The sequence below is a fragment of the Galeopterus variegatus genome, unplaced genomic scaffold (assembly GCF_000696425.1).
Source record: "Galeopterus variegatus unplaced genomic scaffold, G_variegatus-3.0.2 Scaffold545, whole genome shotgun sequence".
Classification (NCBI taxonomy): domain Eukaryota; kingdom Metazoa; phylum Chordata; class Mammalia; order Dermoptera; family Cynocephalidae; genus Galeopterus; species Galeopterus variegatus.
The window spans coordinates 252,092-265,967 of record NW_007726656.1 but is presented as its reverse complement, the minus strand read 5'-3'; the positions used below and the strand labels follow the sequence as shown (position 1 = coordinate 265,967).

At 34.3% G+C, this 13,876-nt stretch overlaps 1 protein-coding gene across 3 annotated transcripts in view; it reads left to right on the top strand.

Moving 5' to 3' along the window:
- The window catches only part of CAB39L (calcium binding protein 39-like), a 126,554-nt gene that overhangs the window by 58,055 nt on the left and 54,623 nt on the right, over positions 1–13,876 (top strand). For all 3 annotated transcript variants that reach the window (XM_008569927.1, XM_008569928.1, XM_008569926.1), the window contains 2 exons: positions 10,623–10,764; positions 12,694–12,858. In XM_008569927.1, the coding sequence (XP_008568149.1) occupies positions 10,654–10,764; positions 12,694–12,858 (276 nt within the window). In that variant the 5' untranslated portion in view covers positions 10,623–10,653. The remainder of the gene's footprint in view (positions 1–10,622; positions 10,765–12,693; positions 12,859–13,876) is intronic.

Below are 13,876 nucleotides of genomic sequence, written 5' to 3'. Positions count from 1 at the left end.
TTCACTGTTTTTCAAGCAGTGACTTGTTCTTCTACTTAGAGAATATCATAGGTTGCATCAAGGTTACAACATAAAAAAATATATTTAATATAGTCTTTATTCTACCTAACTTATATAAGATACTATTAAATTTATAAAAAGAATTGACTATTGTATATATTCTATATATTCTGTATACTGTATATAGAATATAATAATCTATCCCATTCACAGTGATAACTAAATACATTATCTACATTATAATGTGTGTGTATATAATTTGTCTTGAATTCTGCTTTCATGTTGTAATATTACTTGTTATATATGTATACATCCCCTTATTCTCGATATTTTTGTGTCATTTTGTTTTAGGTATGTCCATGGCAGAATTTATAGCTGAATTGTGTGTGTGCATGTGTACCCAATTTGAGTCTTGATTTTTTTAGAAGTGGTATTGTATTGTTAATGTTTGCTCCTATTCCTTCCATATTGTTTTATATTCTCTATTTACTATTTATTTATTCTTTCCTTTTCTTTTCCATTCCTGATGCTTGCTGATTCAGTCAAACTATTTTTGTTCCTTTTTTCCCTGCTTCCGGTGGTTGAAAGTTCTGTACCTTAGATCCATTATTGTAGCCTTCACCATTAAATATTTAACAACCAATACAAGAGACAGAATTATCTTAATTTGTGTAAGATGTGATTTTAGAAAACCCACATGCTTAACTTAAAATAGTTTGGCAAGGTGATTAAATACATGGCAAATATGTTTAAATTTTACCATGATTTAATCATTATCTGTATCCTTTTCCTTGAACAGTCTATAAGAGAATTTTATTTGTATTTTTCCAGGTTGTTGTCATTTTTGTAATATGTTGCCTCTAACAAAATACTTCATGAATACTTTTTCAGCAATTGTGTTAAGCTTCATAAGTCATATTATCAGCCTTTATTTAGACTATAAATTTTATCAGTTTCTTTGCTCTACTCCTTATCTTTTTCAACTATTTTTTCATTTTCCTGTTTCTCCTCCCTCTTCCTTTCTTTTCCTCCTACCCCCTCTCCATCTTCATCCTTAGGTAATTTTTCTTTGTCCTCACACCCGCATAATAGTTTGAGTACAATACTCTAGGTTAAAAATCTTTTCCCTGAAAAATTATGTAAACAGTGTTTCATTGTCTTCTAGCACTTGGTATCCTTATAAATCTTGATTCTACTCTTAGAGTCTGGTTCTTAGGTGCTACTCTGTATTTTCCCCATCCATGGAAGTTTCTATGATTTCTCCTTAGTCTTAAAGTTCAGAAATTTCAGAGTGTATCTTGGAGCGGGCCCTTTTGTATTCTCTCTGTGTGATAACCATTAGTTTACTTAAATCTGAAGACATGTTCAGCTCAAGGAAATTTTCTTCCTTTTTTTTTCTTTTTTTATTTCTTGATTTTTTTGTTATTCTCTCTGTCAGTTATCTCTGTTTTTTCCTTTAAGAATTCCTATTCAATCAGTACTGGCTATCCAGCTCTATCCTGTATATTTCCAACTTTTTTCTCTGAATAGGCTTTTTTTTTTTTTTGCTTTTGTTTTGCTCTTCATTCCAGATTTCCATGGTTTGTTTGGTCTTCAAATGCTAATTTGTCTCTCAGTTCTATACCCTTCTACCAGTCAGCTATTCTATTGCATTTTTTATTTAATCATGCATGCTTTTAGTTCCAAGAATGTTTTCTCATTTACTGTTTACTACTTTTTCATAGCAGTCTGTTCTTATTTTATGGATTTGGTAGTATAGCATATCTTTTGGAGATGTAACTGTAATATAATTTTTATCCCCCCCTACCCCCCCGGGGGTTGCTATATTTATTTATTTTTATATTTCTCTTTCTGTTTCTTAATTTTCCTCAAATGCCTGGTGATCCTTGATTGGTATTTATATTTTAAGCAAGGGATTGTATTAATTGGTATTGGTATGCTTTCCAATATGCTGATATGCTTTCTTCAGCCACCTAAAACAAATGAGCAAAATATAGAAACATGAATTTACAGAAAAATAAAGTTTAAAAGCCAGTAAGTATGTATAAGAAAGTGTTCATTCTTGTTAGTAATTTGAGAAATAAAAATTAAAACAATGAGACAACCTTTTACAACTGTCATATTGGCAAAGTTTTAAAATTCTGACAGGTCCAACTTTTGGGAAGGGTGGAAGTTAACTGGGACTTATACACTGCAGTGAGAGTGCAAATTGGTATAACCACTTGGGAAAGCAGTTTGGCCATGTCTAGTAAAGATGAACATAGCTTTTGTCCCCCCACCCCTAAACTTTAGATTGTAACTCATTAGCAGGTAGTGAAATCTATTAACAGAGAATTGTCAGCTCTGTTTGTAAATGATGTAGGATAGAAAAGGTAGAATAAAATGGAAAATATTCAGAGGGCAGGAATTGTTTCATGCAACAATAATACATTTATATATTCTTTTGTACTGGGTCTCAATGTAAAATGCATTTCTTCCCACAAATCACTATTTTAAAAAAGTTGAAACCACCACTCTAGAGAAACTCTCATACAAATGTAGACAAGCAAAAGAATCTGTATTACAGCAATGTTTGTAATACTAAACAATTGAAAACAATTAGAAGCTGGAAAATTGGTATATAAATTGTGGTATAGTCATACAATGGGAAGCTACACAGCAGGTGAGAGGTATAAACTAGAGATGTGTATCAAAACAAATCAAAAACATAATGCTGAGGTTTTAAAAAAAGCAACTGACAGTATGATACCATTTCTATAAATGTTTAAAGCGTATACAGCAGTATCATATATTGTCTATAAGTGTTAGTAAAAGTGTGAAAATGTGTATTGGAAAGATAAATGATAAACAGGCACAATATGAGAGAGGGGGATGGGAGCAGGGAGATGTACCAATGAAGTTGCTTCAGTTGCTTTGTATTTCTTAAGCTGGTGGTATATGTATAGGGACTTGTTACGTTGTTTTCTATTTCATCTTTAAATATTTTATTTAAATTATTTTAAATATTTTACTATTTTATTAAACTAGTTTGTTTAAATTAAAATTCCAAGGTGGAAAGCCCTGTTAAAGGTTTTTTAAAATTATTATTATTATTATTATTTTTTTCCTTTTGGTCTTTTTTACTGACCGGTAACGGGATCGCAACCCTCAGTGTCGCGCCCGTACCGGGGACCGGCAACGGGATCGCAACCCTCGGTGTTGCGCCCACACCGCGCTCAGCCAATTAGCGGGAATCAGTCTCCACATGGGATCCGAACCCTCGGCGGGAGTGCCACCGCGCTCCCAAGCGGCGCACTCTCCAGTGCGCCACCGGGCCGGCCCAAAAATTATTATTTTTGATTGACAAATTATAATTGTGTACATTTATGGGCTACAAATGTGACGTTTTGATATACGTATATGATGTGAAATGATTAAATCAAGCTGATTAACACATCCATCACCTTGCTTACGTATCATTTTTTTATGGTGAGACATTTGAATTTTACTCTAGGTTATTTTGAAATATACAATGTATTATTATTATTATTTTTTTGTCTTTTTTCCGTGTCCGGCAACGGATCGCAACCCTCAGTGTCGCCCCCGTACCGGACCGGGACCGACAACGGGATCGCAACCCTCGGCGTTGCCCCCGCGCCTCGCTCAGCCAGTGAGCGGGAACCGGTCTGTATGTGGGATCCGAACCCTCGGGCGGGAGTGCCGCTGCGCTTCCCAAGCGGCGCACTATCCAGTGCGCCACCGGGCCGGCCCATACAATGTATTATTTTTGAAAAACTTTTTTATTGGTTTGATACACAGAAAACTTATCAAGGAGAATTTCATATTTAGCTTACAATGATAAATATTTATTCTGCATTATGAGACTTACCCAGTATAGGTATATTCCTTTGTTTTTATTTATTTATTTGTTCATTTTTGGTGGCTGGCCAGTACATTTTAAAAAAAAATTTTTAATTGCACATATTTGTGGGGTACAGTGTGTTGTTTCAGTACATGTATATATTGCACAGTGATTCACTTAGGGTAGATAGAATATTAATCACCTAAGCATTTATCTTTTCTTTGTGGTGATTATAGTCTTTTCCAGCAATTTAGAAATGTGCCATATAATATTATTAGCTCTAGTCAGCCTAGAGCACCAGAACTTATTCTTCCTATCTACCTATAATTTTGACATTATTATTGATTATAGTCACCCTGCTGTGCAATAGATCTCCAAACCTTATTTCCTCCTATCTATCTGAAACTTTGTACTCTTTGATCAACAACTTCCCATTCTCACCCTCCCCATGCGCCCAACCTTTGTTAACCATTATTTCTATGAGTTCAACTGTTTTAGATTCCAAATACAAGTGAAATGATGCAGTATTTGTCTTTCTGTGTCTGTCTTATTTCACTTAGCATAATGTCCTCCAGATTCACCGATGTTGTGGCAAATGACAGGATTTCCCTCATTCTAAAGACTGAGTATTATTCTATTAGGTATATACATACCACATTTTCTTTATCCATTCATCTATGGAACTTAGGTTGATGCCATATCTTGGCTATTGTGAATAAAGCTGCATTGAGCACAGGAGTGCAGATATCTCTTTGATGTATTGACTGACATATTTTTTTATATTTTGGCTATACCCAGAAGTAGGATTGCTGGATTATATGGTAGTTCTATTTTTAGTTTTTTGAAGAAACTTCATAGTTTCCAAAAATGGCTGTACTCCCGTCCCACCGACAGCATACAAGAGTTCCCTTTTCTCTTCATTCTCCCGAATGCTTATCTTTCATCTTTTTTGTTTTTATTAGATTGGGTCACAATCCATTTGTGAGTCAATTGCTGTAACTAACTAAGGGCATTGGAATAGTCTGTTCATGTCTGGGTCATGTTTCTACCCTTTTGGTAAGATGGGGTGGGGTGAGGTGGAGAAGTAGGGCAGACTGACCTATCATCAGAAGAAACAGGGACCAAACACCTAGCAGAGATTTCTTCTTTTTCTTTTACTTCTCTGATTCAGTTATTTTTACTTCTATCATTATCATTTCCATCCTTCTTTTCTTGGAGATTTTTGGAGTCATTTCCTTTTTAACTTTTTTAGTTGAATTCTTATTTATTTTTATTCCCATTTAAATGAATTATAATTATAGATTCTCACCCTCCCACATGTCCTACCAGCAATATAAAGGCTCCCTTTCAAAAACTGTTTCTGATTTTTTAGCATTACTTTTGTTGAGCTCTTTGTGGGGTTGATTCCTTCTCATCTTTCAGTTAAATTTTTAGTAAGTGTCCATAATCTGTTCACACATAAATGATATGTTGGCTAGAGATTTAATTAATGAGGTTACCGACTTTCCTTCTCAGAACTTCGTAGATTTTCTCTATGGTTTTATGGCATTTAATTTTATGGAACTCCAAAGACAATCTGATTTTTATGCTTTTTTGTTTGTTTAAGGTCATTTTGTTGGAATGTTCTTTGAGAGAGGAAATTTGAAAAGAGACAAGATGAACTGAATTTTAGATCTCATCAGTCTCGACTAGAACAAAATTTTAAAAGATCAGGTTAAGATCCTTTTGATGCTTAAGTTGTTGTGTGTTTGATTATTGCTTCTCCTCCATTTTTAGTTCCTTTTGTTGCTGACTTCCTCCACTTCCCCCCGTTATTGTAATATCTGTTTCTTATGGGATAACATTCTGTCTTCTCCATATCACTATAAAATACTTATATAGATATAAAGATGTATATCTATATGCACTCTATATCTTTTCTCCATCATTTTAGTTTTTCAATGTTTTCTGGCCTTCTGGAAAAATCATTTTTGTGTCTGTATCTCCTACTACATTATGAGCCCATTGAAGCTTATTTTGTATTTCCTAGTCCAGTATCTAGAACATCGTATGTGCTCAGTAAATATTTTTTTGAATGAATAAATGTAGGCTAACTTTGTACTTTGTAGTTGCCCTCAGTGATTTTCTGTAGTATCATTTCTGCTCTATGCAGATTTGGATTACCATGTTGCACTTGGGGCATGTGTGTATGCACATATATGTATATGTATGTTTTTGGTCATTTATCTTGGCCAGCTCTCTTTTTATCTAAATCCTTTCTCTCTCTCTCTCTCTCTTTAATTATGTCTGTTTTAGTTTCATAGAGAATTAATTTTGCACAAAACCTTTCCTGTAAGTTTGCAGGGCATTTCCCTCTTTTTCTTATGTTGTTTTAAAAAAAAAAAAGGAAAGAAAGAAAAAAGAACCTGCTATTTGTTGCTTATCCGTTTACTTGCTCTTGAAAACGGAAAAGTGCAACAGGGCCAGTGTCGGTCCACTAACATTTGTGTGCTGTTTGGCCCGCTGTCAGGATAACACTGAGGGCAAGTGGATGTATGTGGCCTCAACACAGTTTTCAGTGCCTTGCAGGCATTCATCTAGTGTCAGTCTGTTGGGCTAACATGGCGTCTTCTTCTGTCCCTCCTGCCTCCTTTCCTAAGATATAATGTATGTTCTTAAAACTCTGAGGAAGACTTTATGGAAAAATTACTACCACCATTATATACCCAGAAGGACCATTTTCAGGACTCTCCATTCCTTTTGTCTCCTCCTTAAGCACTTTATCTTTGGCCGTGATGTATACTAGGAGTTAAAGACGCAGAATGGATATGGAATAGTGATGAATAACCTAGAGCCTATAGTAAATGGCCTATCTAATTTCAATATATGATGCTCTATATTACTTTAAGAACCCCTTCATTTTATAGATGGAACAAATGACACGCATACAGGGCAATAACTACTTTTGAATCACACAGTGGATCAGTTATCAGTCAAGCCTAAATGGAGGTTTAAGTATCTTATGTTTGTGTAGTAGCACAGTCATCCTGAAAATAAGAAGCGTAGCACTAAGTTGGTGGGTGATGGGGAAGGTGTTCAGGATGGGAGTGGAGTGGGGGCTAGCCATGGTCTGAGGAGAACTGGGGCAGGCAGGAGAATTCTTCCTTAATTTGCAGGGGATCTGGGGCTGGACCTGCCTAGTTTGAGAGTGTGAATTTTGATTTCCCTCAAAAGATGGGTCCCAAAGTTGAAGAATAATGATCTTAAGAAATTTTAAATCATTATTAAATGAATTTTATATTAGTTATTACAGTAAATAGTACATTTAAAATATAAAAACAATTCAAAAAAGAATACTGTATTAAGAGGCACTATACTGTGTTATTTCTCCCTGTATAAAACCCCCTTGCCCCTAAAACATTTGCTTTTTCCCCTTAACAGTAAGCCTCAAAGAGTGGAAATTATGCTTTTCTTGTTTATTCTCTATCCCTAGTACTTAGCAAGGTGCCTATGTTTAGTAATTACTCAGAGTATTTATTTATTTATTAAAAGATGACCAGTAAGGGGATCTTAACCCCTGACTTGGTGTTGTCAGCACCACGCTCTCCCAAGTGAGCTATCTGCCCATCCCTATATGGGATCCGAGCCCGTGGCCTTGGTGCTATCAGCACCACACTCTCCCAAGTGAGCCACGGACCAGCCCTCATAGTATTTATTAAATGAATTTAAATCAATAAATGAATGAACCAATAAGCAAATGAAAAGTTGGGAGATAGTGAATCAGGAAATGCTGGCTAACTACCATATTGATATGGAAGTTCTGAAAACGTTTGTAATTTCAGCAAATTAACATTAGAATTAGCTTGATAGGATGAGAACCAAGTAGAGCAATAGGTGATGGACAGAAACCATATCATATCATATACTTATGATACCATATCATATATATATGATACCATATCATAATTTGTACTGTTGTGATGTCAAGGAGTATTAGTTGAAATTTCCCTCAGTGTGGTGGGACTACATGGAGAAAAGGAGAGATTACATGGTTGCACTTGGCTTCTTTTTTAAATTCTGTTTTAATGCTAAATATTTGTACATTGAGTACTAACAGAGAATAGATTTATACTTAAAAAAATAATGAAAAAAAAAAAGTGTAATTGACTCAAGGAGCCAGAAATGTCCAGGACACTTAAAACAGAATCATAGCTCAACTATTTCCCCTTTCTCATTAATGAAATAATTCATTAACTCTGCCATAGAAGTTTTCATAATAATAGCAGCTAAAGATTATAGAATACTTGTACAAGGCCCTGTGCACAGTGCTTTCCATTTACAGATAGAACACAGAATCTTAGAGAGGTCACATAATGTGCACAGGATGACCCACGTAGTAAGCAGCAGATGGCTAGATCTGCCCAACTATCCAATGGCTGTTTCAGCACCCTCCCCACCCCCACACTACATAAACTTTTAAATACATTCTACCTTTGTTAATGTTTATATCTGCTTATTAAAGAAAAGATTATTAAAGGAAAACCTAGTATATCATTATAATTTTTTTTTTTTTTTTTTTGGTCTTTTGTCTTTTTCCGTGTCCGGCAACGGATTGCAACCCTCAGTGTTGCCCCCGTACCGGACCGGGGACCAGCAACGGGATTGCAACCCTCGGCGTTGCTCCCGCGCCTCGCTCAGCCAGTGAGCGGGATCCGGTCTGTATGTGGGATCCGAACCTTCCAGCGGGAGCGCCGCAGCGCTTCCCGAGCGGCGCACTATCCAGTGCGCCACTGGGCCGGCCCATTATAATTTTATTTTTGTGTTTTATAGAAGCAAAAAGCTGTCTTCCCAAGCTGTCTCTCTTTTTTTGCACAATACACCATGCACTATGAATCACAGTGTAATGATCTTCACATATTTTATCTTTGAATGCTCTAACAGCTTTTGGTGTTAGCTTTAGAGGCTGATTGGCATGCCTTACTGTGTATTCAAACTTTTCCTTGGACTGAGAGCAAACAAGTTCCTTTAACACATACGCTCCCCAATTGGGGAGTTGGGGCATAGCCCCAGGATCCCTACTGAAACAGGAAATGTTTTTTAAGTTTTCTTTCTTATCATCAAAATTTACACCAACATTTTTGGTTTCTACTTCATAACACGTATGTCGTATCCCATTGGAATTCTTGATCACAAACCACAAATATGGATTTTGTTACTTAAAAGGAATTGATTGGATGGATATAAGGTAGTTCACAGATCTGGCAGAAATCCTGAGGAACCAGATTTGAGAAACAGACAGGAGTATAGGGAGATGATGGATTTGGAACCATAGCCTAGGCTATACCATGGGAATAGCTAGTTAGGGTGCTGCTATCAACTGGTGTATTCATTTGTGTATAATAATCTTTCTTCATTGATTAATTGCAATATTGTTAATGAAAATATTGAGGAAAAGTGAAAGTAACCCAAATTCCATCAATAGGGTAATGATAAAATAAATTATGATGTATTTTTACATAATGGCATACTATATAGTTGACCATTGAACAGGTGGTTAGGGGTACTGACTCCCCTCAGCAATAAAAAATTTGCATATAACTTTTGACTCCTAGTCTGCTGTTGACCAGAAACCTAACCAATAACATCAGCAGTTGATTAACACATATTATGTATGTTATATGTATCATATACTATATTCTTACAATAAAGTAAGCTCGAGAAACAAAAATGTTATTAAGAAAATCATAAGGAAGAGAAAATACATTTTAAAAACATTTAAATACATCAGGAAAAAAATCTGTATGTAAGTAGACCATGCATTTCAAACCCGTGTTGTTCCAGGCTCAATTGTATTGTTATAAAAAATATCGTAGTAGATCTAAACATACACTCATGGAATGGTATTCAAAATGTAAAATTGGAAAAAAGTTGTGAAATACTTTGTTTAGTGTTATTCTATTTTTGTTTAAAATATATTTGAAGGGAATATGTATACCAAACATAATATTTGTCATCTCTGGGCGCTTGGATCATGGGAACCTTTGATTTAATGCATCATATTTCTGTAAAATATTTTTGTCAATAAATGTGAACTAACGAATATGGCTTTACTAGCTGGAGCCTTCAATTGCAAGATTTTTTCCCTAATACTTACATTACAGCAGATGACAGCCATATTTGGCTTTTTCTCCTCTGTGTAAATAGGTGTTCTCAACAGCTTATATTGATACCTATTCTTCACTCTCCTCACCCTCTACCATGGCAGTGAGGATATAAGACACATTGTCATCAGTGAATACAGCCAAATGAATATTTGAAGAGAAAATAAAGAATTCTTAGTAATTTTACATTACAATTTTATGATTGCCATGAGTAGTTAGTGGTATGCCTTTACATATTGCTTTACGACAGTATATACATCTTAATCCCACTTTTGTTTTACTTGCTTTAGTTAATCATTTATTTTATTATCACTCTCTTTAGTGACAATATCTAGTTTTAAATATCAGCTTATTTTCTAAAAGTATTCCTTTTCCCATTCTTGCATAATCATTGTATTTCTATTGTGGGAAAAATTTTAAACTTTGAGTAAAAACTTTCAGGTAAAGCTTTTAAAATATCCTACTCAAAAAACTTTATAGTATTAAATTTGGCATATAACTTGAAAGTCATCTTAGTTTGATTATATTTAATGTTTCAAATTACTGAACTGATGTTATTGAAAACTTATAAGACATTTTGGTATGACAATTTAAACACATTGAGTTAAAGTTATGATTTTTAGTTGCTTGTTTGTTTTTAGGATTCCATATTGGAAGAAGAAATTTCTATACATGAAAAAAATGCCTCTGTTTAGTAAATCACAGAAAAATCCAGCAGAAATTGTGAAAATTCTGAAAGACAACATGGCCATTTTGGAAAAGCAAGATAAAAAGACAGACAAGGTATGAGCTAAAACAATAACATTATTATTAAAATACATGCATTCCAAGGCCAAAAACCAATGTAAAAGCTTAATGAAGAATCCCAGGTATGGTCTCTATAAATACGTTTTAGTTGATTTTAGGTTTTATGCAACTGATAATTGTTTAGTCTATTGTCTTGAACTTTTGATTCACTGTCTAGAGCTTACCAACCCTGGATCCATCTAGACTACAGAACTTAAAGATCTAAGAGTTTGCACTGGTGTATAATGTTACACTGACGTAAGGGTAAAAAGTGTTTATTTAAAGATTGACTGTTAGTTTCTGTCACAGTGCAACCTCATTTTTTCATTGTGTTAAGGTCTTAGAAACCAGGGCTTCCTCACAGGTAAGGTCTTTTAGTATTTTAGTTAATCGCTCAAAGGGATGTTGAGTCCTACATATTCCATTTCTCTTTAAAGTGACTAGTTTAGGGCAAGACTCAACATATCTATAAAAGAAATACCCTTGAGTTCATAGTACCTTTGTATCCCTGTATGTGATATAATCTAGGTTTCTATAAGGGATTTAGAAATATCTTATTTTAATTCTAGTGTACTTTGTAATAGTGAGCCAAATATTATTGGCCCAAATAGAAATAAAAAATGACCTTCATAAAAATGTAAATCTAAATAGCATGAGACAAAAAAAAAAAAAACTTTTACTTATTTTTATTAGTAATCAAGAAAAGGCCAATTAAAACCACAATGAATTTATATTACACACCTAATACCTTGGCAAAAATGAAAAGTCCAATGATATTAAGTGCTGATAAGGATGGAGAACAATGAGAACTTTCATTCACTGTGGGTGATAAAGTATATATTGATGTAACTTCTTTGGAAAACTGTTTAGTATTATCTGTGAAATGTGAAGATGTGCATGTGCTAAAATCCTGCACTCTTTAGTATAAACTCAGAGACATTCTTGCTCATGTGCACCAGGAAAAATGTACAAGAATGTTCATAGCATTGTTGTTCATAATAACTCTTCAATGGAAGCAACCTAAATGTCCCTGAACAGTAGAATCAATAAAGAAGTTGCGGTACAGCCATCAGTGGAATACTATATAGAGCAATGAAAATTACGGAACTGCTGCCCACATGCAGCAGCATTAGATGAATCTCCCAAGTATAATGTTGAGTGAAAGAAGCAAATCATGAAAGGGTACATGTACTGTTCCATAAAGTTAAAAATCAGCAGAACTAGAAAACGTTTTTTATTAAGATACAATCCACTTACCATATAATTCATCATTTAAAGTGTACAATTGAGTGGTTTTTAGTATATTCACAATGTTGTGTAACCATTATCACTTTCTAATTCTAGAATATTTTATCACCTCGAAAGGAAACTCTGTATCTATTTGCATTCATTCTTCATTTCCCCTCCCTGAGGCCCCAACACCCACTAATCTAATCTTGGTTCATAGATAGCAAAACAGACAATGATTATATATGAGGAATAAGTGGATTGACAAAATTTATGTGTTGGGACAATTATGATTTTATACCTGATCCATTAAAAAATCGGGAGAATAGGAATTTGTTGAAAAACCTTAACACAATGCTTTAAATAAAGACTAATAGCTACTGACAAGTCTTCAAAACACGGTCAATTTAATTCTCATGAATGAAATTTATATTGAATTTCTAGGAAAATTATACTGTGAGTATGGCTTAAAGGAAGGTTATTTCAATTATGTTGACTAAGCAAAAATATTAGAGATCTTTTTTATAGAAATGAATTTTAGTTACATTTTAAAAAACAAAAAAGCGGTGCCTACTACATGTTTTTTTATTTGTTTGTTTGTAACTGTACTGTGGTCTTTGATTATAAACAGGGCCAAAGAAGTGTTTTTTTGTTTACTTGTTTATAGCCTGAAAACTGTTATTCTGTTTTGCTCACTAGGCTTCAGAAGAAGTGTCAAAATCACTGCAAGCAATAAAAGAAATTCTTTGTGGTACAAATGACAAGGAACCCCCAACAGAAGCAGTGGCTCAGCTAGCACAAGAACTCTACAGTAGTGGGCTGCTGGTGACACTGATAGCTGACCTACAGCTGATAGACTTTGAGGTAAACTATTTGTGAAAGAATGACAATTCTGCTTTTTGATTTTAATATATATGATTATCAGTATTCGTCTTATTTATTATTGCTACACATATATTTTAAAAACCAGACATTTTCTAAAACTTCTAAAGCCACTTTAATCTTTTTTTAAAAAAACAAAGAGATATAGTTATGTTTTTTGCAGCTAGATAGCAAGGTTAATAGCTAACAATTAATAGCTAAGAATAATAATAATAGATACCATTTGTTGAGCGCCAACTATATGCCAGGTATAGTTCCAAGCACTCAACTCATTTAATTTTTAAAACTATCTGTGGTTAATACTGCATTACTAGCCCTGTTTTATAGGTAAAGCACCTAAGGTTCAAAGATATTATGTAATTTGCCCAAAGTCACTCAGTTACTAAGAGCTTAAGGTGGGATTCAAACTCAGGCAGTATATACCAAGGCAGTTCTTTTAATTAAAATATTATATCAATGATATAGGAAGTTTTTAAATGATAGTAATATAGGATATTTATCTCATTTTGAAGGTAATTTATACCTAATTTACCTAAATAATAAATTGATTAAATAAAACAAAAACTTAGAAATATAAGTGGTAAATATGTGTAGGCATTTTATTAAGTATACTATATCTAACTTAGAATAGTGATTTTTTTCAGTGAAAAATGTGTACACATGTTTGGTCATTGACTGTTTAGGTGATGGAAGTCCTGGTTTTGCTTTGTTTGTTTCTATCATAATACTTTGGTAGACGGGGTAAGTGCTAGGATCTCCATTAAGTCTCTGAGATGGAGATGCAGATTTCTGAAGTGAATTGCTTTTAGTTTTGTTCTCAGCAAATGGAAGGAAAACTAATTACAGTGATTACAATGATTAGGCCAAGATAAGGTCTGGGGATCTGTCAAATACTAGCCCACAGCTCTCTGGACAGGTGAGATGGGGGAAGATTTTGGCTGAATGGAGTGGAGGAGAAGGAAAGCAGATCAGGACTGCTCAGGAGGTGCTCAGTCATGCC